Source organism: Mixophyes fleayi, chromosome 1, assembly GCF_038048845.1.
Source record: "Mixophyes fleayi isolate aMixFle1 chromosome 1, aMixFle1.hap1, whole genome shotgun sequence".
Lineage (NCBI taxonomy): Eukaryota > Metazoa > Chordata > Amphibia > Anura > Limnodynastidae > Mixophyes > Mixophyes fleayi.
Genome location: NC_134402.1, coordinates 266,947,505 through 266,969,686, shown reverse-complemented (window position 1 = coordinate 266,969,686; position 22,182 = coordinate 266,947,505). Strand labels below are relative to the sequence as shown.

The following is a 22,182-nucleotide window of genomic DNA, read 5'->3' as shown; positions in this document are numbered from 1 at the left end:
TTTGAATGCAGTGTTTGATTTTCCTCAAAAATAATGATTGTCATTTAAACCACACAGTTTATTTAGAGTCATCCTTACACAGAACATTCTTCCAGTAGTCTTCTGGCTCGTCCAGGTGATCTGTAGCACACTTTAAAATGGCAGCAATGTTCTTCTTGGAGAGTAGTTTCTTCCTTCTTGCTATTCTCCAGGCACCCTATTCTTTTCCTGGTAGTAGACTCATCAACACTTACATTAGCCAGTAAAAGAGAGGTCCCTGTGATCTCCCAGAATATTATATTCCTTGCTTTTGGATTGATTTTTGTGGATAATAACTCCTGTAGAGAATAACAATGGTGTTGAATTTTCTCCACTTGTACACTATCTGCCTGACAGTAGATTGATGAAGCCCAGAGTGTTTAGAAATCATTTTGTAACCTTTTCCGACAACTAAGGTCCTCAGAAATCTCCATTAATCGAGTCACAAACCTGTGCAGTGGAGACAAGTCTTTGATAGTGAAGACTCAGGTTTATATATTTTAAGTAAGGCAGGACCATCCATATTCACACCTGATTGTTATCTCATTGATTGGCACTACTGACAATCTGTACGATAGATAGATTAATTCTGCATTCAACACGAATATGAAAATATGGTCTATGGGCCTGATTCATTAAGGAAAGTTAAGAAAAAAGAAATTGAGTAAGTAGTCTCCTGGACAAATCCATGTTACAATGCAAGGGGTGCAAATTAGTTTTCTATTTTGCATATAAGTTAAATACTGTCTGTTTTTCATGTAGCACACAAATATCAACTTTAAATTTCAGTGTACAAATAAACTATGAAGTATTTGTGTGCTACATGAAAAAACAGTGAGTATTTAACTTATGTGCAAAATATAAAACTAATTTGCACCCCTTGCATTGTAACATGGTTTTGTCCAGGAGACTACTTACTCAATTTTTTTTACTTAACTTTCCTTAATGAATCAGGCCCTCTATGTGCAAATATACAGCTGAAATATAGATGAGAAAATGACTTTACTGTAAAAACTAATGTACTTGTCCATCTGTTTTCCAGTGCACTGTTACATGTGGCCATGGGCTGAGGTACCGAGTAGTTCTCTGTATTGATCACAGAGGTATACATACTGGCGGCTGCAGTCCTAAAACAAAACCTCACATCAAGGAAGAATGTACTGTACACATACCTTGCTACAAGATGAAAGGTAAGCGTTTTACATCAGACATCAAGAAATGTTTTATTATGCGTGGGGAAATCATGTTTTTTTTAGGGATGTGCACCGGCCACTTTTGGTGTCTCGTGTTTTGTGTTTTGGATTCGGATTTGCTTGAGGTTTTGGGTTCGGATTTGTTTCGCAAAACACTTGACGAAAGGTTTTGGTTCGGATTTAAGGTTTTGGATTCGGATTTATTTTGAAAAAAACATAAAAAGTGTTAAAAACAAGTTTTTTGGTTTATTTTCACTCCTACGCTATTATTAACCTCAATAACATTCAATAACAATCATTTCCACTAATTCCCAGTCTATTCTGAAAACCTCACACCTCACAATATTGTTTTTAGTCCAAAACGTTTCACCAAGGTAGCTTTCTGGACTGCATAGTGCAGTGGTCCCAGTACCCAATTTGGTACCGGGGCCACAATACCTCCTCCAACTTTCAAGTGTAGTGTTTATAATTTATAAAAACTACAGTAGTTATAGCACGTCAATAACTCTTGTTTTAGACGACCATGGTACAGAGCATTCATCATTGAGATCCCATCAAGTATGTGAAAGACAGACAGGGTCGAAGTGTTATTTGTTGACTTTGTTAACCAAAAAATTGTCGCTGTTGCAAATATTCGTGCAATGAAGAGTGACTTTTTCTATTAAAGGCTCAAGCTTTCAAGTGTAGTGTTTCTAACTTATAAACACTACAGTAGTTCAAGCACGTCAATACCTCTTGTTTTAGACGACCATGGTACAGAGCATTCATCATTGAGATCCCATCAAGTATGTGAAAGACAGACAGGGTCGAAGTGTTATTTGTTGACTTTGTTAACTAAAAAACTGTCCCTGTTGCAAATATTGGTGCAATGAAGAGTGACTTTTTCTATTAAAGGCTCAAGCTTTCAAGTGTAGTGTATAAACTTATAAACACTACAGTAGTTCAAGCACGTTAATACCTCTTGTTTTTGATTGTGACAGGACATTTTACTTTTGGTTTAATTTGTTGAATTTGTTTTAATTTTGTTTTACTTTGTGCTCATGGCAAACGACTGTTGAATGGTCACATAATGGCAATAAAAGAGTTGCAAGATGGAATTGTCCTTGGGCCCTCCCACCCACCATTATGTTGTTGAAATAGAACATGCACACTTTAACAAACCAATCATTTCAGCGACAGGGCCTACCAAACAACTGTGGCTGAAATGATTGGTTTGTTTGGGCCCCCACACCAAAAAAGCTATTCATCTCTCCCTGTACAAAATAAACAGGCTCTACTGAGGCAAGATGTCGTCCTCATCCTCAACCTCTGATTCCTCTCCCCCTACAGTGTGTACTTCCTCCTCCTCACACATTATCAATTCGTCCCCGCTGGACTCCACAACCACAGGTCCCTCTGTACTATCTGGAGGGCAGTGCTGTACTTGATTGAGGAATTGATAATTCATTTTTATGAACATCATTTTTTCAACGTTCTGAGGAAGCAACCTCCTTCGCCGCTCACTGACCAGGTTCCCCGCTGCACTAAAAACTCTTTCCAAGTACACACTGGAGGGGGGACAACTCAGGTAAAATAGAGCCAGTTTGTACAGGGGCTTCCAAACTGCCTTTTTTTCCTGCCAGTAACAATATGGACTGTCTGACATGTCTATTTGGATGGTGTCAGCAAAATAATCCTCCACCATTTTTTCTATTGTGACAGCATCCAATGCAGCAACAGTAGACATGTCTGCAATGGTTGGCAGGTCCTTCAGTCTGGCCCAGATGTTATCAGCATCCCCGCCAGCGGTTCTTTTAGGAAAACTGAGCTTTTTCCTCGCAGCCACAGATGTGGAAGAAAATGAGGGTGGAGCTGTTGGCATGTCACGGTCCTCTTCAGAGGACAATCTCTTGACCAGCAGGTCTTTGCACCGCTGCAGACTTGTGTCCGCCGGAAGTAGAGACAAAACATAGGCTTTAAACCGAGGATTGAGAACGGTGGCCAGAATGTATTCCTCTGCCTTTAAAATAGTGACCACCCGCGGATCCTGGCAAAGCGTACGAAGGGCTTCATCCACAAGAGCTACATGCTTGGTGGAATCGCAATGGTTTACCAGCTCCTCCCTCACTTTCTCCAGCTGCTTCTGCAATAGCCTGATCAGGGGAATCACCTGACTCAAGCTGGCAGTGTCGGAACTGACTTCTCGTGTGGCAAGTTCAACACGGAAATCAGTCTCCACTGCGCTTGACTCAGGCGCATCCCCACTCCTTTGCCTATGTCGTAGGTGGCGGTGTAGGCCTAAATGGCCTTTTGCTGCTCTTCCATCCTCTGCAGCATATAGAGGGTGGAGTTCCAGCGCGTCACAACCTCTTGTTTGAGGTGATGGCAGGGCAGGTTCATGCTTTTTTGATGTGCCTCGAGCCTGCGGTAGGCACTGGCAGAATGCCGAAAGTGTCCAGCAATTTTGCGGGCCACCGCAAGAATCTCCTGCACACCCCTGTCACTCTTGAGCTAATGCTGCACCACCAAATTAACGGTGTGGGCAAAACATGGGACGTGCTGGAAAGTGCCCATATGCAATGCCCGCACAATGTTACTGGCATTGTCTGACACCACAAATCCCCAGGACAGTCTAAGTGGGGTAAGCCACTGCGAAATAATTTCCCTCATTTTCTCTAATAGGTTGTCAGCGTTGTGCCTCTTATTAAAGCCTGTAATACACAATGTTGCCTGCCTTGGCACGAGCAGACGTTGCGTAGATGCTGCTACTGATGCAGCTGCTGCTGTTGCTGCGGAAGGGGATGCATCTACCCAGTGGGCTGTCACAGTCATATAGTCCTTCGTTTGCCCAGAACCACTTGTCCACATGTCCGTGGTTAAGTGGACAGTGGGTACAACCGCATTTTTAAGAGCACTAAGGACATTTGCTTGTACTTCTCTGTACATCTTTGGTATCGCCTGCCTAGTGAAGTGGAATCTCGACGGGATTTGGTACCGGGGACACAATACCTCTATCAACCCTCTAAATCCCACTCCACTGATGGCGGACACCGGGCGCATGTCTAACACCAACATAGCACTTACAGCCGCAGTTATATGCTTTGCAATAGGGTGACTACTATCGTATTTTGTGGTCATGGCAAATGACTGTTGGACGGTCAATTGTTTTTTGAAAGACGTAGCGGTCTTACGACTTCCCCTCTGGGAAGGTGACCGACTAACAGCAGCAGTGGCAGTAGTAGGCGTACCGCTGCAGGATTCCTCGGATGAATCCCGTATAGAAGAGGACTCAGTCTGGCTGGTGACATGGCCTGCAGTTCTAAATCTGATGGAGATCGTGGAGGAAGTTGACGAGGAGGGTGTTGGTGGTGTGTATCCAACAGGACCAAGGGATTTAGGTGTCCCTGTACTGATGACGGTCCTAGGCCCAGTTCCTGAACTAACCACTGAACTATGAAGGTTATTCAGGTGACGTATAAGGGAGGATGTCCCTAGGTGGGCAAGATCCTTACCCCTGCTTATTTGAGCTTTACATAAGCTACATATGGCCATACATTGGTTGTCCGGATTTGGATAAAAATAACTCCAGACCGAATTTGCATTTTTTGGTCTTCTGACCAGGCATGACGATGGGCTTTCTCATCCCATGGACATCAGCTGTTCCCCCCCCCCTGGTGCCTCATTTACAATAACCACATCACCATCCTCATCATCAAGTTCCTCCACAGCGCCAGCTACATCAATAGCCTCCTCCCGGTGTACAACATTGACACCTTGATTATCCAAATCTGGATCTACACTGTGGGTGATCCTTCCAACATATGCAGAGGGTGTGCTGCAAATGCTGGATGGAGTCACCTCTTCCCGTACAGTGATGGGAAGGTCAGGCTTCACAACCACCAACACCCTTGGACTCGCCTTGGGGATTTGTGATGTCATCTGTTTAGAAGGCAGAGTTCTTTGCTGTTTTGTTGTTGTTGCTGACAGCATAACTCTCTTAAATATTTTATAGGGGGGGGAGGAGGAGGGCTTAGATCCTTGGGTGAAGCTGGACCACTAGTCATGGTCAGGGCCTAAGCCGTTCCTTGCCACTACGTGTCGTAAATGGCATATTGCCAACTTTATGTTTCTCCTCAGATGATTTTAAGTTTCTCTTTTTGCTACTTTTTGAGAACTTGGGCTTTTTGGATTTTACATGCCCTGTACTAGGAGATTGGGCATCGGGCTTGCCAGACGACGTTGATGGCATTTCATCGTCTATGTCATGACTAGTGGCAGCAGCTTCAGCATTAGGAAAGAGTGGGTCTTGATCTTTCCCTACTTTATCCTCCAAATTTTTGTTTTACATTATATGTAGCACAAGAGAGCATACCCCTAAGCCACACACACTCGGCAAAGCCTTTAAAAATTATATGCGGCACAGGAGAGTACCACTGGACTTATACTTCTGAATCGGTGAACTTTGTAATATAGCAGTACCACTGGACTTATACTGCTGAATCAGTGAACTTTGTAATATAGCAGTACCACTGGACTTATACTGCTGAATCAGTGAACTTTGTAATATAGCAGTACCACTGGAATTATACTGCAGAATCAGTGAACTTTGTAATATTGCAGTACCAATGGACTTATACTGCAGGATTGTTTTTGTATATTTTTTATTTTTATTTTTATAATTACTTTTTTTTTTTTTTTTTTTTAAACTTTTTTTAAAAATTTTTTTAACTTGGGAATAATGGGGAAATTACAATGCCCTTAGAAGGACAGAGCACAGGACACAGCACCACTGGACTGAACAGGACACAGCACAGGACCCAGCAGCACCACTGAACTCAGAAGGACAGAGCACAGCACACAGCACAGCACAGCACAGAACAGCACAGCGCGAGATCTACCAGGACAGAGGACCACCTAGCACAACCTCCCTCTACCCTGATCAATGCCCGAGTGAAGATGGCGGCGACTAGCGGGGAATTTATAGGATCCGAGTATCGCGAGATCCGACCGCGGGATTATGACTCAGAGCCTCGGTTTCAGTTTTGCAATTGGCGGGAATACCCGGATCTGTCTCGGATCGGCAATGTTCGGGTGGGCTCGGATTTCAGATATCCGAGCCCGCTCATCTCTAGTTTTTTTCAATGTATGGATTTTATTTTATTTTTTTCTGTTTTTCACATCACATAAACTTTTAAGTAATACATTTTGTTTGTATGTATTTAAAAAGTCTTTTTATTTTATACCAGATGATAAATATTTGAAGTGCCATATACTGTAAATTGCAACACACCTCTATCAGACTATCGTTAGGCAGATGCTTATAATCCTAACATAGCTCTGTACTGGGAGAAGACAAGAACATTTTAATAGAAATGTTCATTTATTGACAGATAACTGATACCCAATGGATTAAGGCCTCCTGTTTAGTTAGTAAATAAGCATTGATTTAATTTAAAAATATAAACAAGCCTTCACTAATTACGATGTGGTTAAGAATGGGATACAGGTATGTCTCTCATATACAGTGCTTTAAAATTAAATTAGACAAGGGTTCAAAGGCAATATTTATGTGGATTGCCATTAAGATATTACATGTTTGTCTATGTGTATACATTTGTATTGGAGTGAAAGCCTAACTGTATTATTGGCGTAAAACACAACAGGAAAATATTCTGGGAACTGGAATTTTCCATACTATTGGTAATGGAGATGTAGGATCAGATCTGCTTACCTAACTTCAATCAATCTAATTCTGTTAGAAGTACTTGTTTTGGGTGGATACACAATTAATCCAAACTTCTTTTATGTGTCACTAGTTTTACATTGGTGCGGGTGAGTCATTCATTCGGTTATGTTCTATAAACTTCTTTCAGGGCATTGTCTGCATCTAAACATTTTTCTGAGAATTTTCTATTGAAATGGTTTTCAGAAATGCCTTCAAATATGTTTGAATATAAAATTTGTGTTCCACAAAATACCATCTTAAACATTTGTAGACAAAAGGCATATATACCATTGCAAAATTGATTTTGTGGCTAATCCACTAAGTGTATGGACAAATGCTAAATAGTTTTGAGGTTTACAGATAAATCCTTAGTATGCTTTTTTTGCTAGATGCAGGAGCATGGTTGAAGCGTGCTTGTCATTTTTGACAAGAAAACTTTTTTTCATATTTATAAATTAAATATTTTTATTATTTATTTTTTTACTTGGCAGCAGTTATCAGTTTTCTATTGGAATTTGCTGCATGTTAAAGCCGCATTGTGAGAAATTGCTTTGTGCACTATTTATAGATCCTTTGTTTTGTGTCATGTTGCCAAATCAGTTGCGACCTGACTCACAATGTCTGTCCTGTTCAGATTTTAGAGCTGCAGAAGCCTGTATAATATATAGAATAAGGGTGTTTGGGGCGAGTTTCCGATTTTCTGGTGAATGGTGGGATAGGGCCTTCATGGTACATGAAGTATGAGGGAGGAGGGTTTTGTATAATTTTCTAATGGAGACTGGATGTCTTCATTATTTTGGGCATATAAACTGAAATATGGTGTCATACCCAACTCTAATTGGAAACTTCTGTCTCGAAGACTTCAGAGCCAAATATTAACACCAAAGTAATTAATAGAACCAGAAGGGGCAGGGATTATTGTGATTGTTAATTACTTTGATGTCAATCACTGTCTCAGTCTCAAAATTTTTTGGTCAGAAGTTTCCACCCAGAGGTGTAACTAGAAACTACATGGCCCCATAGCAAAATTTGGAAGGGGGCCTTAGCCACTCCATCCTTCCCCTCTAAATAGATTGTAAGCGAGCAGGGCCTTCTCACCTCTTTGTCTGTATTACCCAATATTGTTTATTACCGTGTTTGTCCCCAATTTTAAGGCGGTACGGTATTTGCTGGTGCTATATAAATAAATAAAGCTGATGATGATGATCATGATGAAATCCATTATCTGCCTCATCTCAAAACAATGGCCAAAACTGTAATCCACTCATTACACTGTTAGCATGCTTACAAAACTACCGGAATCACAACTACATGCTTCCTTTTTTTTATTGGGCTCCCAATGCTGCATAGAATGCAGTTGCATGACCTACTATGGCTATACCTATACCCTTTATCCAGCCTATGCGCACTGGTCAGCATCCCTGTAGCTGGAATCTTATGAAAAAGCTGACCCTGAGATGCTTTACAATACAAAACCTTCACTAGTAGTATCAAATCTTTCCAAATAGGAGAGGAAATAGTTTCTTGAAATTGGGGTGTTTAATATACATGAATTAAAAATAATAAACGTGTCAAACATTTGAATTTAAAAGGTATTTCATTGTTGGTTTATAAGTATGAAAACCACCATGGAGGTTAGAATAGTTGAGAATAACTGTAAAACATAGACTGTAACAGCAGACAATCAGTGGAAATCATGACGTAGCCTCTGACCCTGAGAAGAGTGAGTCTAAGAGCCTGACAATCCCCAGGTATCCACTATCACCCATCTCACCAACTCCCATTACAAATGTGAATTGAAAACAGTTCAACATACCTTTCAATTTAGCAGTTCCCTCTCAAGGCCAGTGTGGTTGTAGTTTATTACAATATACGTATGACAAGGAGAACGACAAGGAGAACAATAAAAACCCATATCCATATGTCAGGAAATGGTGGAAACAACGTTTTGCCATAACATTGGATCAAGATCAGTCACCCTTGTTAACTAATGAATTCCTTGCATTGATATCACTACCTTGGGAGGAAATATCTAAGGAATATTGTTGGCTAATTGAGAGAAAAATGAAATGAATTGGAGAATACGACAGTGTGTTTGACATTTTGTGTCCTGTTTTTCATCAGTAATATCTAAACAAAATATGTTCCTCATTCTTTAAGTGCAGCTGAGTCGATGAGCTGATAAGACTGGTTTTGGACCTTACTGGAATACCGAGTGGCCCCTCTGTTAAACATTTTCAAGCCCGGATTTCATCTGAGCAGCTTTGCTTCCTTTTTATAATGTTTTAAGCAACATCTTGATTATCTTCACAGACACCATCTTGTGTCTCATATTTCCTCTGTAAAGCTTCTTCAAAAGTTGTGGGCCCGGTTATTTTTATAGGTTTTCTCTTGTACCTCAACATGGCCATTTCTTGCTTCTTCCAAGTAGCTTATTATCTCTTTAACATGTGTTTGTGAGGACAGGAGATTCCCTGTATTAAACTGTACGTGTTGTTTGAAGCAGAGGAAATTATATTACCTTTTCAACAACTCGGCCAGCTGTAACACAATCACTGTTTGCCATCATTTATGTGTTCCTGCTGTACTCCATATTAAAAGTTACCATTTTCCACGTTCTGTTTAAGTTTCCACTGTTGGAACTAATAACGTGCACAGTTATAAAAATATCACATCTTGTTATAGTCTTCCGACGATCTGGTTGCGATTAGTGTATATGTGTGCTTCTTTATAGAGCCTTTTATGCAGTAATCATCAGTGATTATTGCAACTCTGCATAATGTATTCAGCAATTTCCTAATGTCTCCCTAACTACCATAATGTCAAAACTGTGATTGCTAAATAATATACTCACAGTTGGGGTTTCTCAGGAAATGGAGCGAGGAACCTATAATAATAGTTCTAAGCCATTTATGTCCATTGGTTGGTATGACAGCCATTGTCCCTCAATTTGCAGAGCATCATGGAAAATTTAGTTCAGTATAACAGGTAGATAGTCTGACCTTACCTTATTTAAATAAAGCCTGAAAGTGACAAACTATTTTTTATTGCTTTGCTGTTTGTCATTTTTTGTTATTTTTATTAGCGAGGGCAATTTCTAGGACTAGAACTATCATAGGATGACAGTGATTTGCACTCTCTAAATCATTCTATTTGCTTTTTTTTTATCTCACAGAAAAACTACCTGTGGAGGCCAAGCTGCCATGGTATAAACAAGCCCAGGAATTGGAAGAGTCAACAGCTGTATCTGAAGAGCCTTCGTAAGTTCCATTTGTTAACATGCTTTTATCCTATTTTTTCTTTTTTAAAACTACTTATCTTTTTTTGTTTTATTTTTTTTCAAATGTATTTGTTATTTTCCAATGACATGACTCTGCTATGAAGCATTGACCTCTTCATCCCTATCCATACATTTTGGGGAGCATTACAGTCAGAGGCTCAGTCCATCTGAACTGTGGGGCAGGTTCCTGATGACAAACAGCTGATCAGGACTGCTCCTTCTGGCTGGAACACTTTTCAGAACAATTATTTACACTCCTGTTGGTAAATGTATCAAGCTGAGAGTTTTCCGGCGAGTTTGAAAAGTGGAGATGTTGCCTATAGCAACCAATCAGATTCTAGCTGTCATTTTGTACAATGCACTAAATAAATTATAGCTAGAATATGATTGGTTTTTCAAACCCGCCGGAAAACTCTCAGCTTGATACATTTACCCCCTGGTGAGTGTTGCATCTTGAGGCATGCCCGCACCCCTTTCAGTACAATACATAATTGAGAAAATGAGAGCAGTTTATAAATAAAAAAATATTTACATCACTTCCGTCGATTCTCCAAATGCCTAAATTACTCAAAGATGTAAGTGAAAATAACAAACAAACTTTACCTAAGCCCTTATAGCTGGCATAATGTGTGGCAGGAGGTTTTTAATTTAGTTTTTAATATCAATTTGACCCCTTTGCTCTGGAAACCAGGGGAATACCCTACCTTCCTCTTTGCCCTTCATTAAATGGGCCCAGTGGCATGATTATTTTACAGACAGAGAGGGTTCTACATTAATATGACCCACCAATACCTCAGATCCCCTGCCTTTTAGTCTAAACAAACCTCCACAACGTTGAATGTATACAAGGCTTACAGCAGTTGTTACTAAACATAGAAACATAGAATTTGACGGCAGATAAGAACAGCTTAGCCCATCTAGTCTGCCCATTGTTTTATTAACCTATGGTAACCTTAAACCAAGCAATTGTTTTGCTGTTAAATTTCACCAGTTTCTTGGGTGGAATTTGGCTTAAGAGTCCTCAGTTCTACCACAACACCACCAAAGAGCACAATGTATTGACCATCAGGGTCCCAGCCCTATTCTTAGGCCATAAATTCCACAAAATCCAAATTTGCAAATGCAATGGAAAGCCAAAGTGAAGTAGTAGTTCCACCACAAAATTCCATTTTGCCACAATTTCACTCATCTGTACTAAAAAGTCATGTAATCTATAATATAGTGCTTTCCTGACCCAGTATCAATGTTGACGTCCTTGTAGTGATTCTGTATATAATAGTGTTATTCCTAATCTCTTCCATATATTCTTGCTTTGTCATATTATTGGCTGTCCTTTTGCAGCAAGAGCAATGCACAATATGGCATTGTTTTGGATTTTTCCCTTCCTACTGGATTAACAGTAATCTGTTACTTCCAAGTTCCTCTCCTTTCACCCAACATATTCAGTTTCAGATTCCGAATCAAACACCACTGTGGCCTGTCAATCTTTTAATGTAGAAAAAAATAACCAAATGAAAAAAAAAGGTGTGAATTTGATTTGTGAGGTCTTATAAAAAAAAGGTGATTTTGCAGGTAATTATTCAGGTAAAGTTTTTGGAAAGTCATTGAAAGGAAATAAAGCTAAAATACTCAGCACTGAAACCACAGTGTTTCTATTAGCAGAAATACTATTATTAAAATGTAGCTTATTTCCTTCTGCAGCATGATTAATGGGCACGTTTTCCAGCTTTGATCTGCAGAGTTCCCTGCTCAGTCTATGCAGGAGCTTACGGGGCTAAAATTGAAATCTTAATGTAGTCAAATAAATTCTCCTTTCAGAGAGGTAGAATTGCCATGTAAGGCTACTTAATATACACTGTATTATATTGCAAATGAAGCACATGTGGTGAGCTACTGCGTTGCTGGGATCTATATTACTATATTACACACATTAGCAGACAGAATGAATATGATGCTGGGCTTTACTTTCTCCACTTTATGACTACTGCTAACAAAGGCACTAGTGTCGTTTATTATATTTTATTCCAAACATTTGTGCTTGCCTAATACAGAAACAATTTACATTCAGGTGTATAAATACACACATATATACAATTATATTTATGTCACATAACGGGATTAGTGGTAGCCAACATTCACCACTCCAGCTGTTGCTACACTATTGTTCTCTAATCCTCAAACACTATCATTAGGATTTGGTATATAAATTTCATACCATTTTTTACTCTTCAGTTGTGGTGTCTCTTGGATTGCATCATTTACAATGGATTGCCTCACATTGAATTTCCACTTACATGCTATTTTAATTTGTACTGACCGTTTAAGGCAGGGTTTCCCAAACCCAGTTCTCAGGGCTCTCCAACAGTGCAGGTTTTCTGGATCAGATCTGACATAATTAGGACCACCTGTGAATCTGTTACAATGTGTCAGTCAGTAATGAATACACCCGTGCTCCAGCAAGGGGATATGGAAAACCTGCACTGTTGGGTTTGGGAAACACTGATCTAGAACAACCGATCAGAAATTTGCTTTTATCTGTTTATTGTAAGTTATGCTAACAGAAGCAAATGGCTGTTGGACACTATTGATTATAGCATTTTTGTTTTATTTGGATCGTGTGATTAGATGAACCTGCATTTTATAAAATGACAAAGTGCTCAAGACATTAATGAAACAATTTGAGCAACTTGTTATGTCAAATAAATATTTTTGTAGAAATGTAACACACTTAACTGCAGATTCATCATTTATGACCATAGTAGTGGACTATAGCAAATGTCAAACATTTATGTAAATAACCCCACTTTGGTATATGTCTATTATGTTGTATGCTATGTCTATTATATGTGTATGTATGTATATATATATATATATATATATATATGTACATATATATATAATGTATGCTGTAATTTACATCTATGAGTTTTGAGCTTAAAAAAAGGTATCTTGAAGTATTTCTGAACCCATTTTAAGAGTTAATTGCCAAGTGATGAAAAAAAAATGCATTTTGAGGACCAGCTGAGCTCTTTACAACTAGCAATTTTACCCCAGCCCAAATAAGAGGAAATTGTTTGTAATAACTAGAAAGGGGTTTTATGTTATAGAAAAGGCAGACTAAATCAAAGCCCATATTCAGTGCTTTGCTGAGCAAGAGCTATAGGGACTAGTAAAGTCTACATGGTAAACTAATACACTCCTGAACTCTGTCTTATTCTGATCATTAAGTCAGTATATACTATTGTACCATATACAGAGATCTATATATTTAAAATTAGTCTCAGGTGCAAACACTTCATTAAACTTTAAGTAGCCGGATGGTATTTGTATATTCTTTGGAAAATAAAGGATGGTCTTTGTCAAATATGTTTCTTTGAAAACCACTACCAGACTTAGATATGGTCTAATGATGAACTGATTTGTCTTGTTAGTAAGACGAGTCATGTCAGATACATCTGTAACAATGCATTCCAACCAATGTGCTGGGCTATTGTAATATTAATAACTATGTAACATAATTGCAATATGGAGTGAGAAAGAGTTTCCTGTTTTCGTAGCTCTGTAGACATGGAAATCAGCAGTATTCCTGGTCATGGATAGGTAAATTATCACTCTTAAACTCTTCCACTAAAGCCCATGTGTACAGACCTATGTTCAAAGAAAGCAATGGAAAAAAAATCTGCTTTATTGTTGTTATGTCTCCTACTTTTTCCCTTTTATTATAATGTACTATTTATTTTTAGTAATATTTTGGTATCATTATGCCTCACCCTTTTTTTCTTTGATACTCAATGCAAGCATTCATAGCCAGTCATCTCTGTTGTATTTATGCATTTCACGAGCATGATTGACTAGTCACAGTAGTGCACCATTTGATCATACATACATACAAACATACATTTGTATAGAAAGCTGATGTGCACGCTTTGATTTCTCTGAGACAATCATGTTCAAAATTAATATTTATCTTTTTAAAGCTGACCAATTCTGAAAGTCTAGATATATTTTGTTAGTACAGTCTTAATAACAAGTGAGACTGAGACTGACCATGATTTCACCAGCATTGTTTTAAAAGTCTTGGAGCTTTTACCGTGCATTTCAATGGCACACTCATTTCAATATTTCCAGTGTGTGTGCTAAATGTAAAAACTCCTTTGAAATGAATGAGCCCATTGAAATGAGTGGAAATGTAAGTAAATTTTAAATAAAATGACAGCGTACCCTCCCCCTAAATGTATAGGGGCATTTGGAAATGTATATTAAAAACAAGGACATGTATACAGGCAAGCAGATTATCTGACATTTAAGATGCCATAGGTACATCATCCATCATAACAGGCAGCATACAGGTTTAATATAGGTAGAGTCAGGAGCTAATTGGTCATAGAGCCTACTGGGACTTTTCCTATTTAGGTCGGTGGCCCCAGGAAGCTGCTGAATTTCTTTTTTAGTGTGTTTAAAAAAAAATATACTTATGAGAGCCCAATTGAGCACTGGGTATATTTAGGGCTCATACAAAATTATTACAAAATTAGTGTTTTCTTGCAGATGTTTGAAGCATTTCACCTTTGTGGTGATCACACTGGATAGCTATATATTATAATTATTTTTTTTTATTTATTTTTTTTAAGTACGTTTTATTAATAGTAACATCGTATCTTTAACAAAATTACAAAATTCTCAAAAGGTACATTAACAAGTACTTGTACATATATAGATAGACACAATGTACAGTTTTTTCTCACCATGCTTTTACAGTGTAAATTTGACTGCGTGTTGATCTTGTACCGTGAAGATGTTATTTATTTTTTAATTTTTTTTTTAAAACAAAACAGAAAGAAAAAAATAATAAAAAGAAGAGAAGGGGGGTGAGTAAGAATGATGGGCAAGAAAGGGGGGGGGAAAAAGAATTAGAGGGGTTAGGGGTAAGGAATTCACGCCTTTAACAAGAAGAAGTCAAATCCATTAATTTCAATAAGGGATTGGTCTTACTAGAATTGAAGCAGGGGTTGATTATGGTGTGAGGCCCATGGAGAGCAGACTTTATGGAAAGACACGGAGGAGCCCCTCAGCACACTAGTGATGTGCTTCATTTGGTAAATATGCCAAACCCGACCACAGACCATTTGGAGAGTAGGGGGTGTGGGACTTTTCCAAGAAGCAGCTATCTGGCAAGTAGCCGAGCGTATTCTGGGACAGTCCCACCAAATATGCATAAAGGTGCCAACATGGCCACAATTTCTCCAACATGTGGGGTTCGTTTGTGGATATATAACATGGAGCCTAGCAGGTACATAGTACTATCTATGGAGCAGTTTATGGGCATTTTCTTTGTTACGGACATTTATGGAACAACGCGCTGTCCACTCATAAACGTCCGACCACTCTTCTGGATCTAGGGACGTTCCCAGGTCCGCTTCCCACTGTGCTTGGAATCGGTCCTTGATCTCTGTGGAAGTGGGGAGTAATGCATTGTATAGCGTTGAAATGAGACCTTTTGAGGATGATCCAGAGAGGCACAGATTCTCAAATTTCGTGGGAGGCCTAGAAGATAACTGAGCCTTGACCTTTTGGTGATAGTATCTAATCTGTAAGTATTGGTGGAACTGTCCCATCACAAGCCCGCACCGGCCCGCTAATTCTGAGAACTGAGGGAATGTTTGTGTCCTAGTGATATGATTTAGTAGCAATATTCCACCTTCCCCTGTCCATTTTGTGTGCATAGGGCGTGCGAGACCAAGTGTAAAGGCTGGGTTTGTCCAGAGGGGTATCATTATCGAGGGTGTTGGAGACTGAGTCGCCATTCTATTACACCGGGTCCAGATTGAGAGGGAGAGGGCTATTACTGGGTGAGTTCGGGCGGGGGCTGGGCGCTGAGTGGTTGGAAGCCAAAGTGCAGAGTAAATTGGTGAGCCTCCCAGAAGGTCCGATTCTATATGAACCCAGACCCATAATTATTATTTTTAATACATTTTTGAAACACACAGTACATATATTTAAATATTATATATAGAGAAAGATTTGACTGGTAGTTTGCATCTCAGGATGTCAGGGAAACAACAGTGCATGAGTTGCTCATATGCTGCTTCAGCAGACTGATCAAATATGATTGTACCAACATGTTTTGTAATAGTTAACTTTTTAAACAAAGTCAGGAATGTTCCTATGAAGGAAATATTGGAAGGACGTATTAGTAGAAAACTAAACAAGTTGGACAGAGGCATAAACCAGTCGCAGATAATGGAAATGGATTCATTTATTTTTATAGCACAGGACTGGTAGCTTTTTCCCTGCGTTTCTTTAGAGATGACCTACTGTGTCTTAAGTCATCACATCTAGGGTTTCCTAACCGTTTCTACAACTAAATTCCAGTTGTTCTAAATCCCGCCTACTTTTGTGTTAGCCCCATCTACAGTTGTTTTGGTCCCACCCACATGAGGCCACTTCAATCATTTTTTCCAGGGCCACTTTAAGCTTCCAATCCACCCCTGGGTAGAGTAGTCATACGGGAGTCATGAAAGTAAACCTGTCACATAGACAGTTCCTGCCCACTATATAATGTATATAGAATTCAATACATATAGGCTCTAGATTCTGTGACCCACGAAACACTTATTTTCTAGACAGGATCAAATCAGTTATTTTTGAAACCAAAAAAAAATTCAAATAGATTAATTAATAGTAGGTAGTCAAAACACATCGGCATTTCAGAATCAGATGTTACATCCCCAAAATGTTTGTGCATAAGTGAAAAATATATATGAGGCAAATAAAACATTCTGGGTCTCTGGGATTGTAAATGAAACCCATTAAGAAAAAAATAAATAAATGTTATGGTGGTTTAATCAATTGGATCATCAGATGCTTCAGAGAGTATTAACAGATATTTCCTCTGCTGCTGTTTTCCAGATTCATACCAGAACCATGGTCTCCATGTAGTGTTTCCTGTGGAGTAGGTGTACAACAGCGAACAGTGAAGTGTCAGGTGCTATTGTCATTTGCTCAGACTATTGCTGATCTTCCACTTGATGAGTGTGAGGGACCGAAACCTGTCAGTCAGAGAACGTGTTACAGTGGACCCTGTAATGGGGAAGCTGTGGAGTATAACCCAGATGAGGAAGAGCTGGAGTATGGAGGATTAAAGGATATTGATGAACTCTATGACTGGGAGTATGATGGATTTTCTGAGTGCTCTGAATCCTGTGGTGGAGGTAAGTGGCTTACTGTATGTCTTACTGGTCTTAGGTGATTTATTGCCACAGAAATGCACATTTTTGACCAGAAATATAAAAACATAACCACAGAATGTTTTTGCTTTTTTATTGTCATCAGTCATTGTTTGTAGGAAGGGTATGGGCTTGAGGGAATATGAGAGAGTTAGGTTTAGGAAAATGCTCTAGTACTGATATTAAGCTATATTAGTAGCTGGAGTCAAATTGGGATTATTGCAGTTGACCATCAATTCCTACAAATTCCATTAGAATAACAGATTTTTTTTTTACATATCAGTATGGTTTATATTATATTCTAGACCATTGGAACAGGTAATTGGTTGGTTGTCACCTCTCCAGAATATATATGATGGCAGACATGCATATGAATGGGAATACTCTATGGGCTGGATTCCACATGTTGAGGGCTTGTTCCCCAGTAACATCAATGATGGTTACTGTATAAATTAGGGTGGTGGAGGGGCCAGGGGTAAAACCATTTTTTATCATCTGGGTAGATGCAATGAATTAGTGGTGACCATAACATTGAGATTTACTATATATATATATATATATATATATATATATATATATATATATATATATATATATATATATATATATATTTATTATTATTATTATTATTATTATTATTATTATTATTATTATTATTATTATTAATAATAATGATACTTTTTCAAGTATATATTGTATTTCAATTTATTTTATATTTCTTAAAATTATTCAATAATTATTTAATGAACTTGTATTTGCTTTGTTCTATTTAAACCAGCATTAATACATCAGTATTGGGTTTTGGTGTTGAATACACACACACACAAATAATTGTGTCAGTAGTTCTGATAAGTCAGTCGTCTGCAGTAACAAAATTATTAAAATGTAGTTTTCAAAAACAGTGGTTCAGATGGTCTTTCTACAGAACTCTTATTTCCTCTACCATTCTGAGCTATAGAAACGGGCTTATTACCTATCTGATCTATTAGAGTAGGATCACCTTCCTCTGTCTTCCGTACAGAATTTGTATAATTTATCAAAGTAGTAAGTTCTTTTCCCAGAAGAGACTGCAGTGTCTGTAAAATGGCTGTTATTGAACCCTTTTAAAATCCCATTTTGATGAGTTGTCTTTGAAGCTATGCTTTTGGTAGTGTAATCATTGTTATGCTTCCCTTTCTTTAAGAAGCCCAGATTTGCTTTAAGAATAGTATTACCATTCATAGTTTGCAAACTGCATTCACATGTGTAGAAGTGTGAATATATTGGCCAAACTCTTGCATTTATGTTAGTGAATCAGAAAAAAACAAACTACTTTTACTTGGTGCTGGATGAGTGAGTTTTATATCCCCAGAGAATCTCCTCACTTGGAACATTTTGTATTTTACCCAGCCACAGTAGCTAGCAGCCTCTTGGAGAGCAAAGTTGTCCGTCAGAGGGCTCCTGCTGTCAAGGAATTGTAAACATTTTGTAGCTATAAAAATGTGTTTAAGCAGGTGATTCCGTGTGATGTAAGAACTGTGCATATGGCATGGTACAGAAAAGGGAGGCCTTGCATTAAGTGCTTCAGCATTAACACATAAAAACTACACATGACACGCAAAATGCTCATTCCTTATGGACACCTGGACACCACACACTAAAGAGTCTGTAGCCCCATTTGACATATTTCAATCCATCTACAGCGCTGCTGAACTGGAAACAGGTCACTTCCAGAAATAATATAATCATGGATATGTTTCTGGAATAAGGTTTCACAGGAATTAAGTGGGAATTGCAGTATGTTTGTAATTTTAAGATTTGCTATGTTAAAGAATGAATCCTTCCAAAATGGTTTTAAGCCTAAGATGTGAATATTAAGTATGCCCAATGTTTTTTATTGTGACTTTAGCAAAAAAGGTGTTGACGTTGCCGTTTTGTTTTATAAGTTGCAAACTGTTCACAAAAGTTTAAAGCTTTAAAAAAAAAAAAAAAAAAAGACTAAAACAAAGAGGTATGATATTAACATGGGACTGTGAACATGTGATATGCATAAAAATGATATTGCATTGGGGGGTGGTAAGAAAAAATTATGTGATAAAAATCCATGATATATGAAGCTGTATGAAAAAATCATTAGTGTCCAAATGTATTCACAAAATTGCGTAATGCTTTCCTTATTCTAATAACTGAATGATATTGCTTGGAATTCAGGCATATATTGTCTAATTTACGTTATTAATGAAGGATTTAAAAAGAAACAACAGGAAATTTAAAGAAAGTGTTTGTTATTTTGTGGAGCCCTCTTATCTCTTTGTCTGTTTGTTAATATCCAGTTGTGTTTGTCCCAATTGTAAAGTGCTGCATAGTATGCTAGCTTTATATAGATAAATAATAATACTAAACATAACTGACTGAGGAATTTAAAAAATGAATGTGAAGCGTATCGGGTCAGTACGCCCTGGTCCACCGAACTCCTTTCAGCAAGTGAAAACCTTGGTTACCCCGCACATGCCCACATCTTGACCCACCTATCCATGTGGGTTTCTGTAAAACCAGGCAATCTTGCGCAGAAGTAGGCTTGTGATGTCATATAAGAGCATTTACGCTGTTGATTTGCACAAGGTGATAAATAGCCCTTACCATCTCACCTTTAGTTTAGTGTGTCTTAGTAGGTTTGTCATTTATTAATCAAACGCCGTACCAGGAATAAATGTATTTCAAGTAGACAGCATGTTTATAAGTTGGGATTGCAAGTCTTGGATCTCAAAGGTTCAAATGTAGTTTTAAGTCCTGAAGCTAAAAGGAATTGCTGAAATGTGGTCCTTTTTACTGTATGTGTACGGCTTTCAGTAAGTATACAAGGACTCATTAGTGGTCTATTTAAATTTGTGGTATATAAAAGGAATATCTATGTTCATAACACATAAGAAGGGAATTCAAGTACCTAAGATGTACTCCTGCATGCACTACAAGAATCTCCGCTCAGTGACGCTTGAAGCTCTATGGGGTTTGAGCAGAGTTTTTCTGCCGTACATCGCCAGGGAGTCTCTTATCGCGAGGCTTTTGCAGAACTTTGCTGCTAATCGAATCTTTCCCCTAGGAATGAGTTCACTTCAGTAAACAGATGTGGGAGAATTAGGGTTTGTTTAACAATCCACTTGATCTTGTTTGAAGTTACCCTAATATGCGGAGTTTTCTGAAAGAAATTTTACGTAGATATCTCTAATCGGGAAAATGTGAGCAAGAAGAGGATGTGGCTCAGCACCCCCAGCCACCTTCCCCTCCCCTAAAAACACTCTTTAAATGTCACTAACACCTGCCATTGGTAAATGTGACAATGAAGTGGCACATGTCAGTCAGGAACACTTCACAATTAAAATTGGGACAAATGTCCTGATATATGGGATGGAAGAAAATTTAGATATGAGTTTAGATTCAGCTTTATTGAATATATTCTGTTCTTCTCATTAATTTAGTTTATATAATATATAATGTAAATTAGTTATGACAAATAATTCATATTATCCTGGCAGCATTTCGGTGCAGTTTTATCACTCTAGCCTTTGTTGATTGGGATTGCTTCCCTGAAGGCTTTATTTCTAAATTGTTTTTAGAATGTAGCACAAAAAAGAAAATATAGGCACAGTTTGTAGCAATCTACTTAAATAATCTTTTTGTTCTGAATATAATAATTTTATTGTTTCCAATGTCTCAGGAGATGAAATTGGATCATCTCACATGCAACCTTTCACCTTACAGAGGTAGCAACCAGACGGAACTAGTTAGTAATTTAGCCTGCTGTTGGTTTCATGATTTCCCAGTGCTGTCATCAGATATAATGTAACAATTATACCATTCTGTTAGATATATACATAGTTGGATTCTGCTTTGTTGGAAGCTTGAAGATCCACATAGAATTTGTCAGGTTGCCCATGATTCATGGTCCTCTTCACGTCTGTCTTTTTTCTCTTCCCTTGCCTTTTCTTTTTAATATCCTACTTACATGAAGTGACAAGAACGCTGAAGAAATACACCTTCTAATAAGACACATGCCAGGCCAGTGTAATTCACATTGATTAAAAGCTCATTGAAAGATTGTTTTCTCTGCCATTATTCTTTCTTTGTTGAAAGGCAGGGGGTTAAGCAGGCAATCTGTTTAGTACCTCTTTCTGCTCCAATCCTGTGAACAGATAGCTTTACCAATAAGGCTTTACAGGTACTGGAACTTGTTGTATTTGGTCTGTGCACTAATGGTAATATTTACCCAAATTGCAATTTAATCTTTATACCATTTCTTAATCTCGATGTAGATTTTGTTCAGTAATTACACAGTTTTCATTTTGGATGTAACTAAACTAGAAGTTAGCAAGTAATTCCACCTACTGTAAACATGTATCAGATACACACAGGGGCACATGCAGGGGGGGTTTCTGGTTCTCCAGAAACCCCTCCGCGAACGAACGAGCACTAAACATTTCCCTGTACTGTACAGCAGGCGCGGCGCTGTCACAGAAGCGTCCGCGGCGGTGCTGTATTGTACTACAAAACAGCACTGCCGCGGCTGCTGTACAGTACAGCATCGCTAAAATGGAGCTGCTGCGCATGCGCGGCCGCTCTCTCTCTCTATATGTTTTTCTAGGGGGGGGGGGGGGTGAGGAAACCACCCATAAAAATCCTGCTTTTGCCCCTGACACACATACCTCAAATTATACAATGTGTGGTTAATGCAGACCTGGGCAGAGCCTGTTTGTTCAGAGTAAAGCACGCTTTTGAGCACAAATA

The 22,182-nt window shown here is 38.4% G+C and overlaps 1 protein-coding gene across 4 annotated transcripts in view; it reads left to right on the top strand.

The window, feature by feature from the left end:
• Positions 1-22,182, top strand: part of ADAMTSL1 (ADAMTS like 1) — a 784,967-nt gene that overhangs the window by 674,779 nt on the left and 88,006 nt on the right. For all 4 annotated transcript variants that reach the window (XM_075210866.1, XM_075210846.1, XM_075210837.1 and 1 more), the window contains 3 exons: positions 1,061-1,208; positions 10,091-10,175; positions 17,105-17,406. In XM_075210866.1, the coding sequence (XP_075066967.1) occupies positions 1,061-1,208; positions 10,091-10,175; positions 17,105-17,406 (535 nt within the window). The remainder of the gene's footprint in view (positions 1-1,060; positions 1,209-10,090; positions 10,176-17,104; positions 17,407-22,182) is intronic.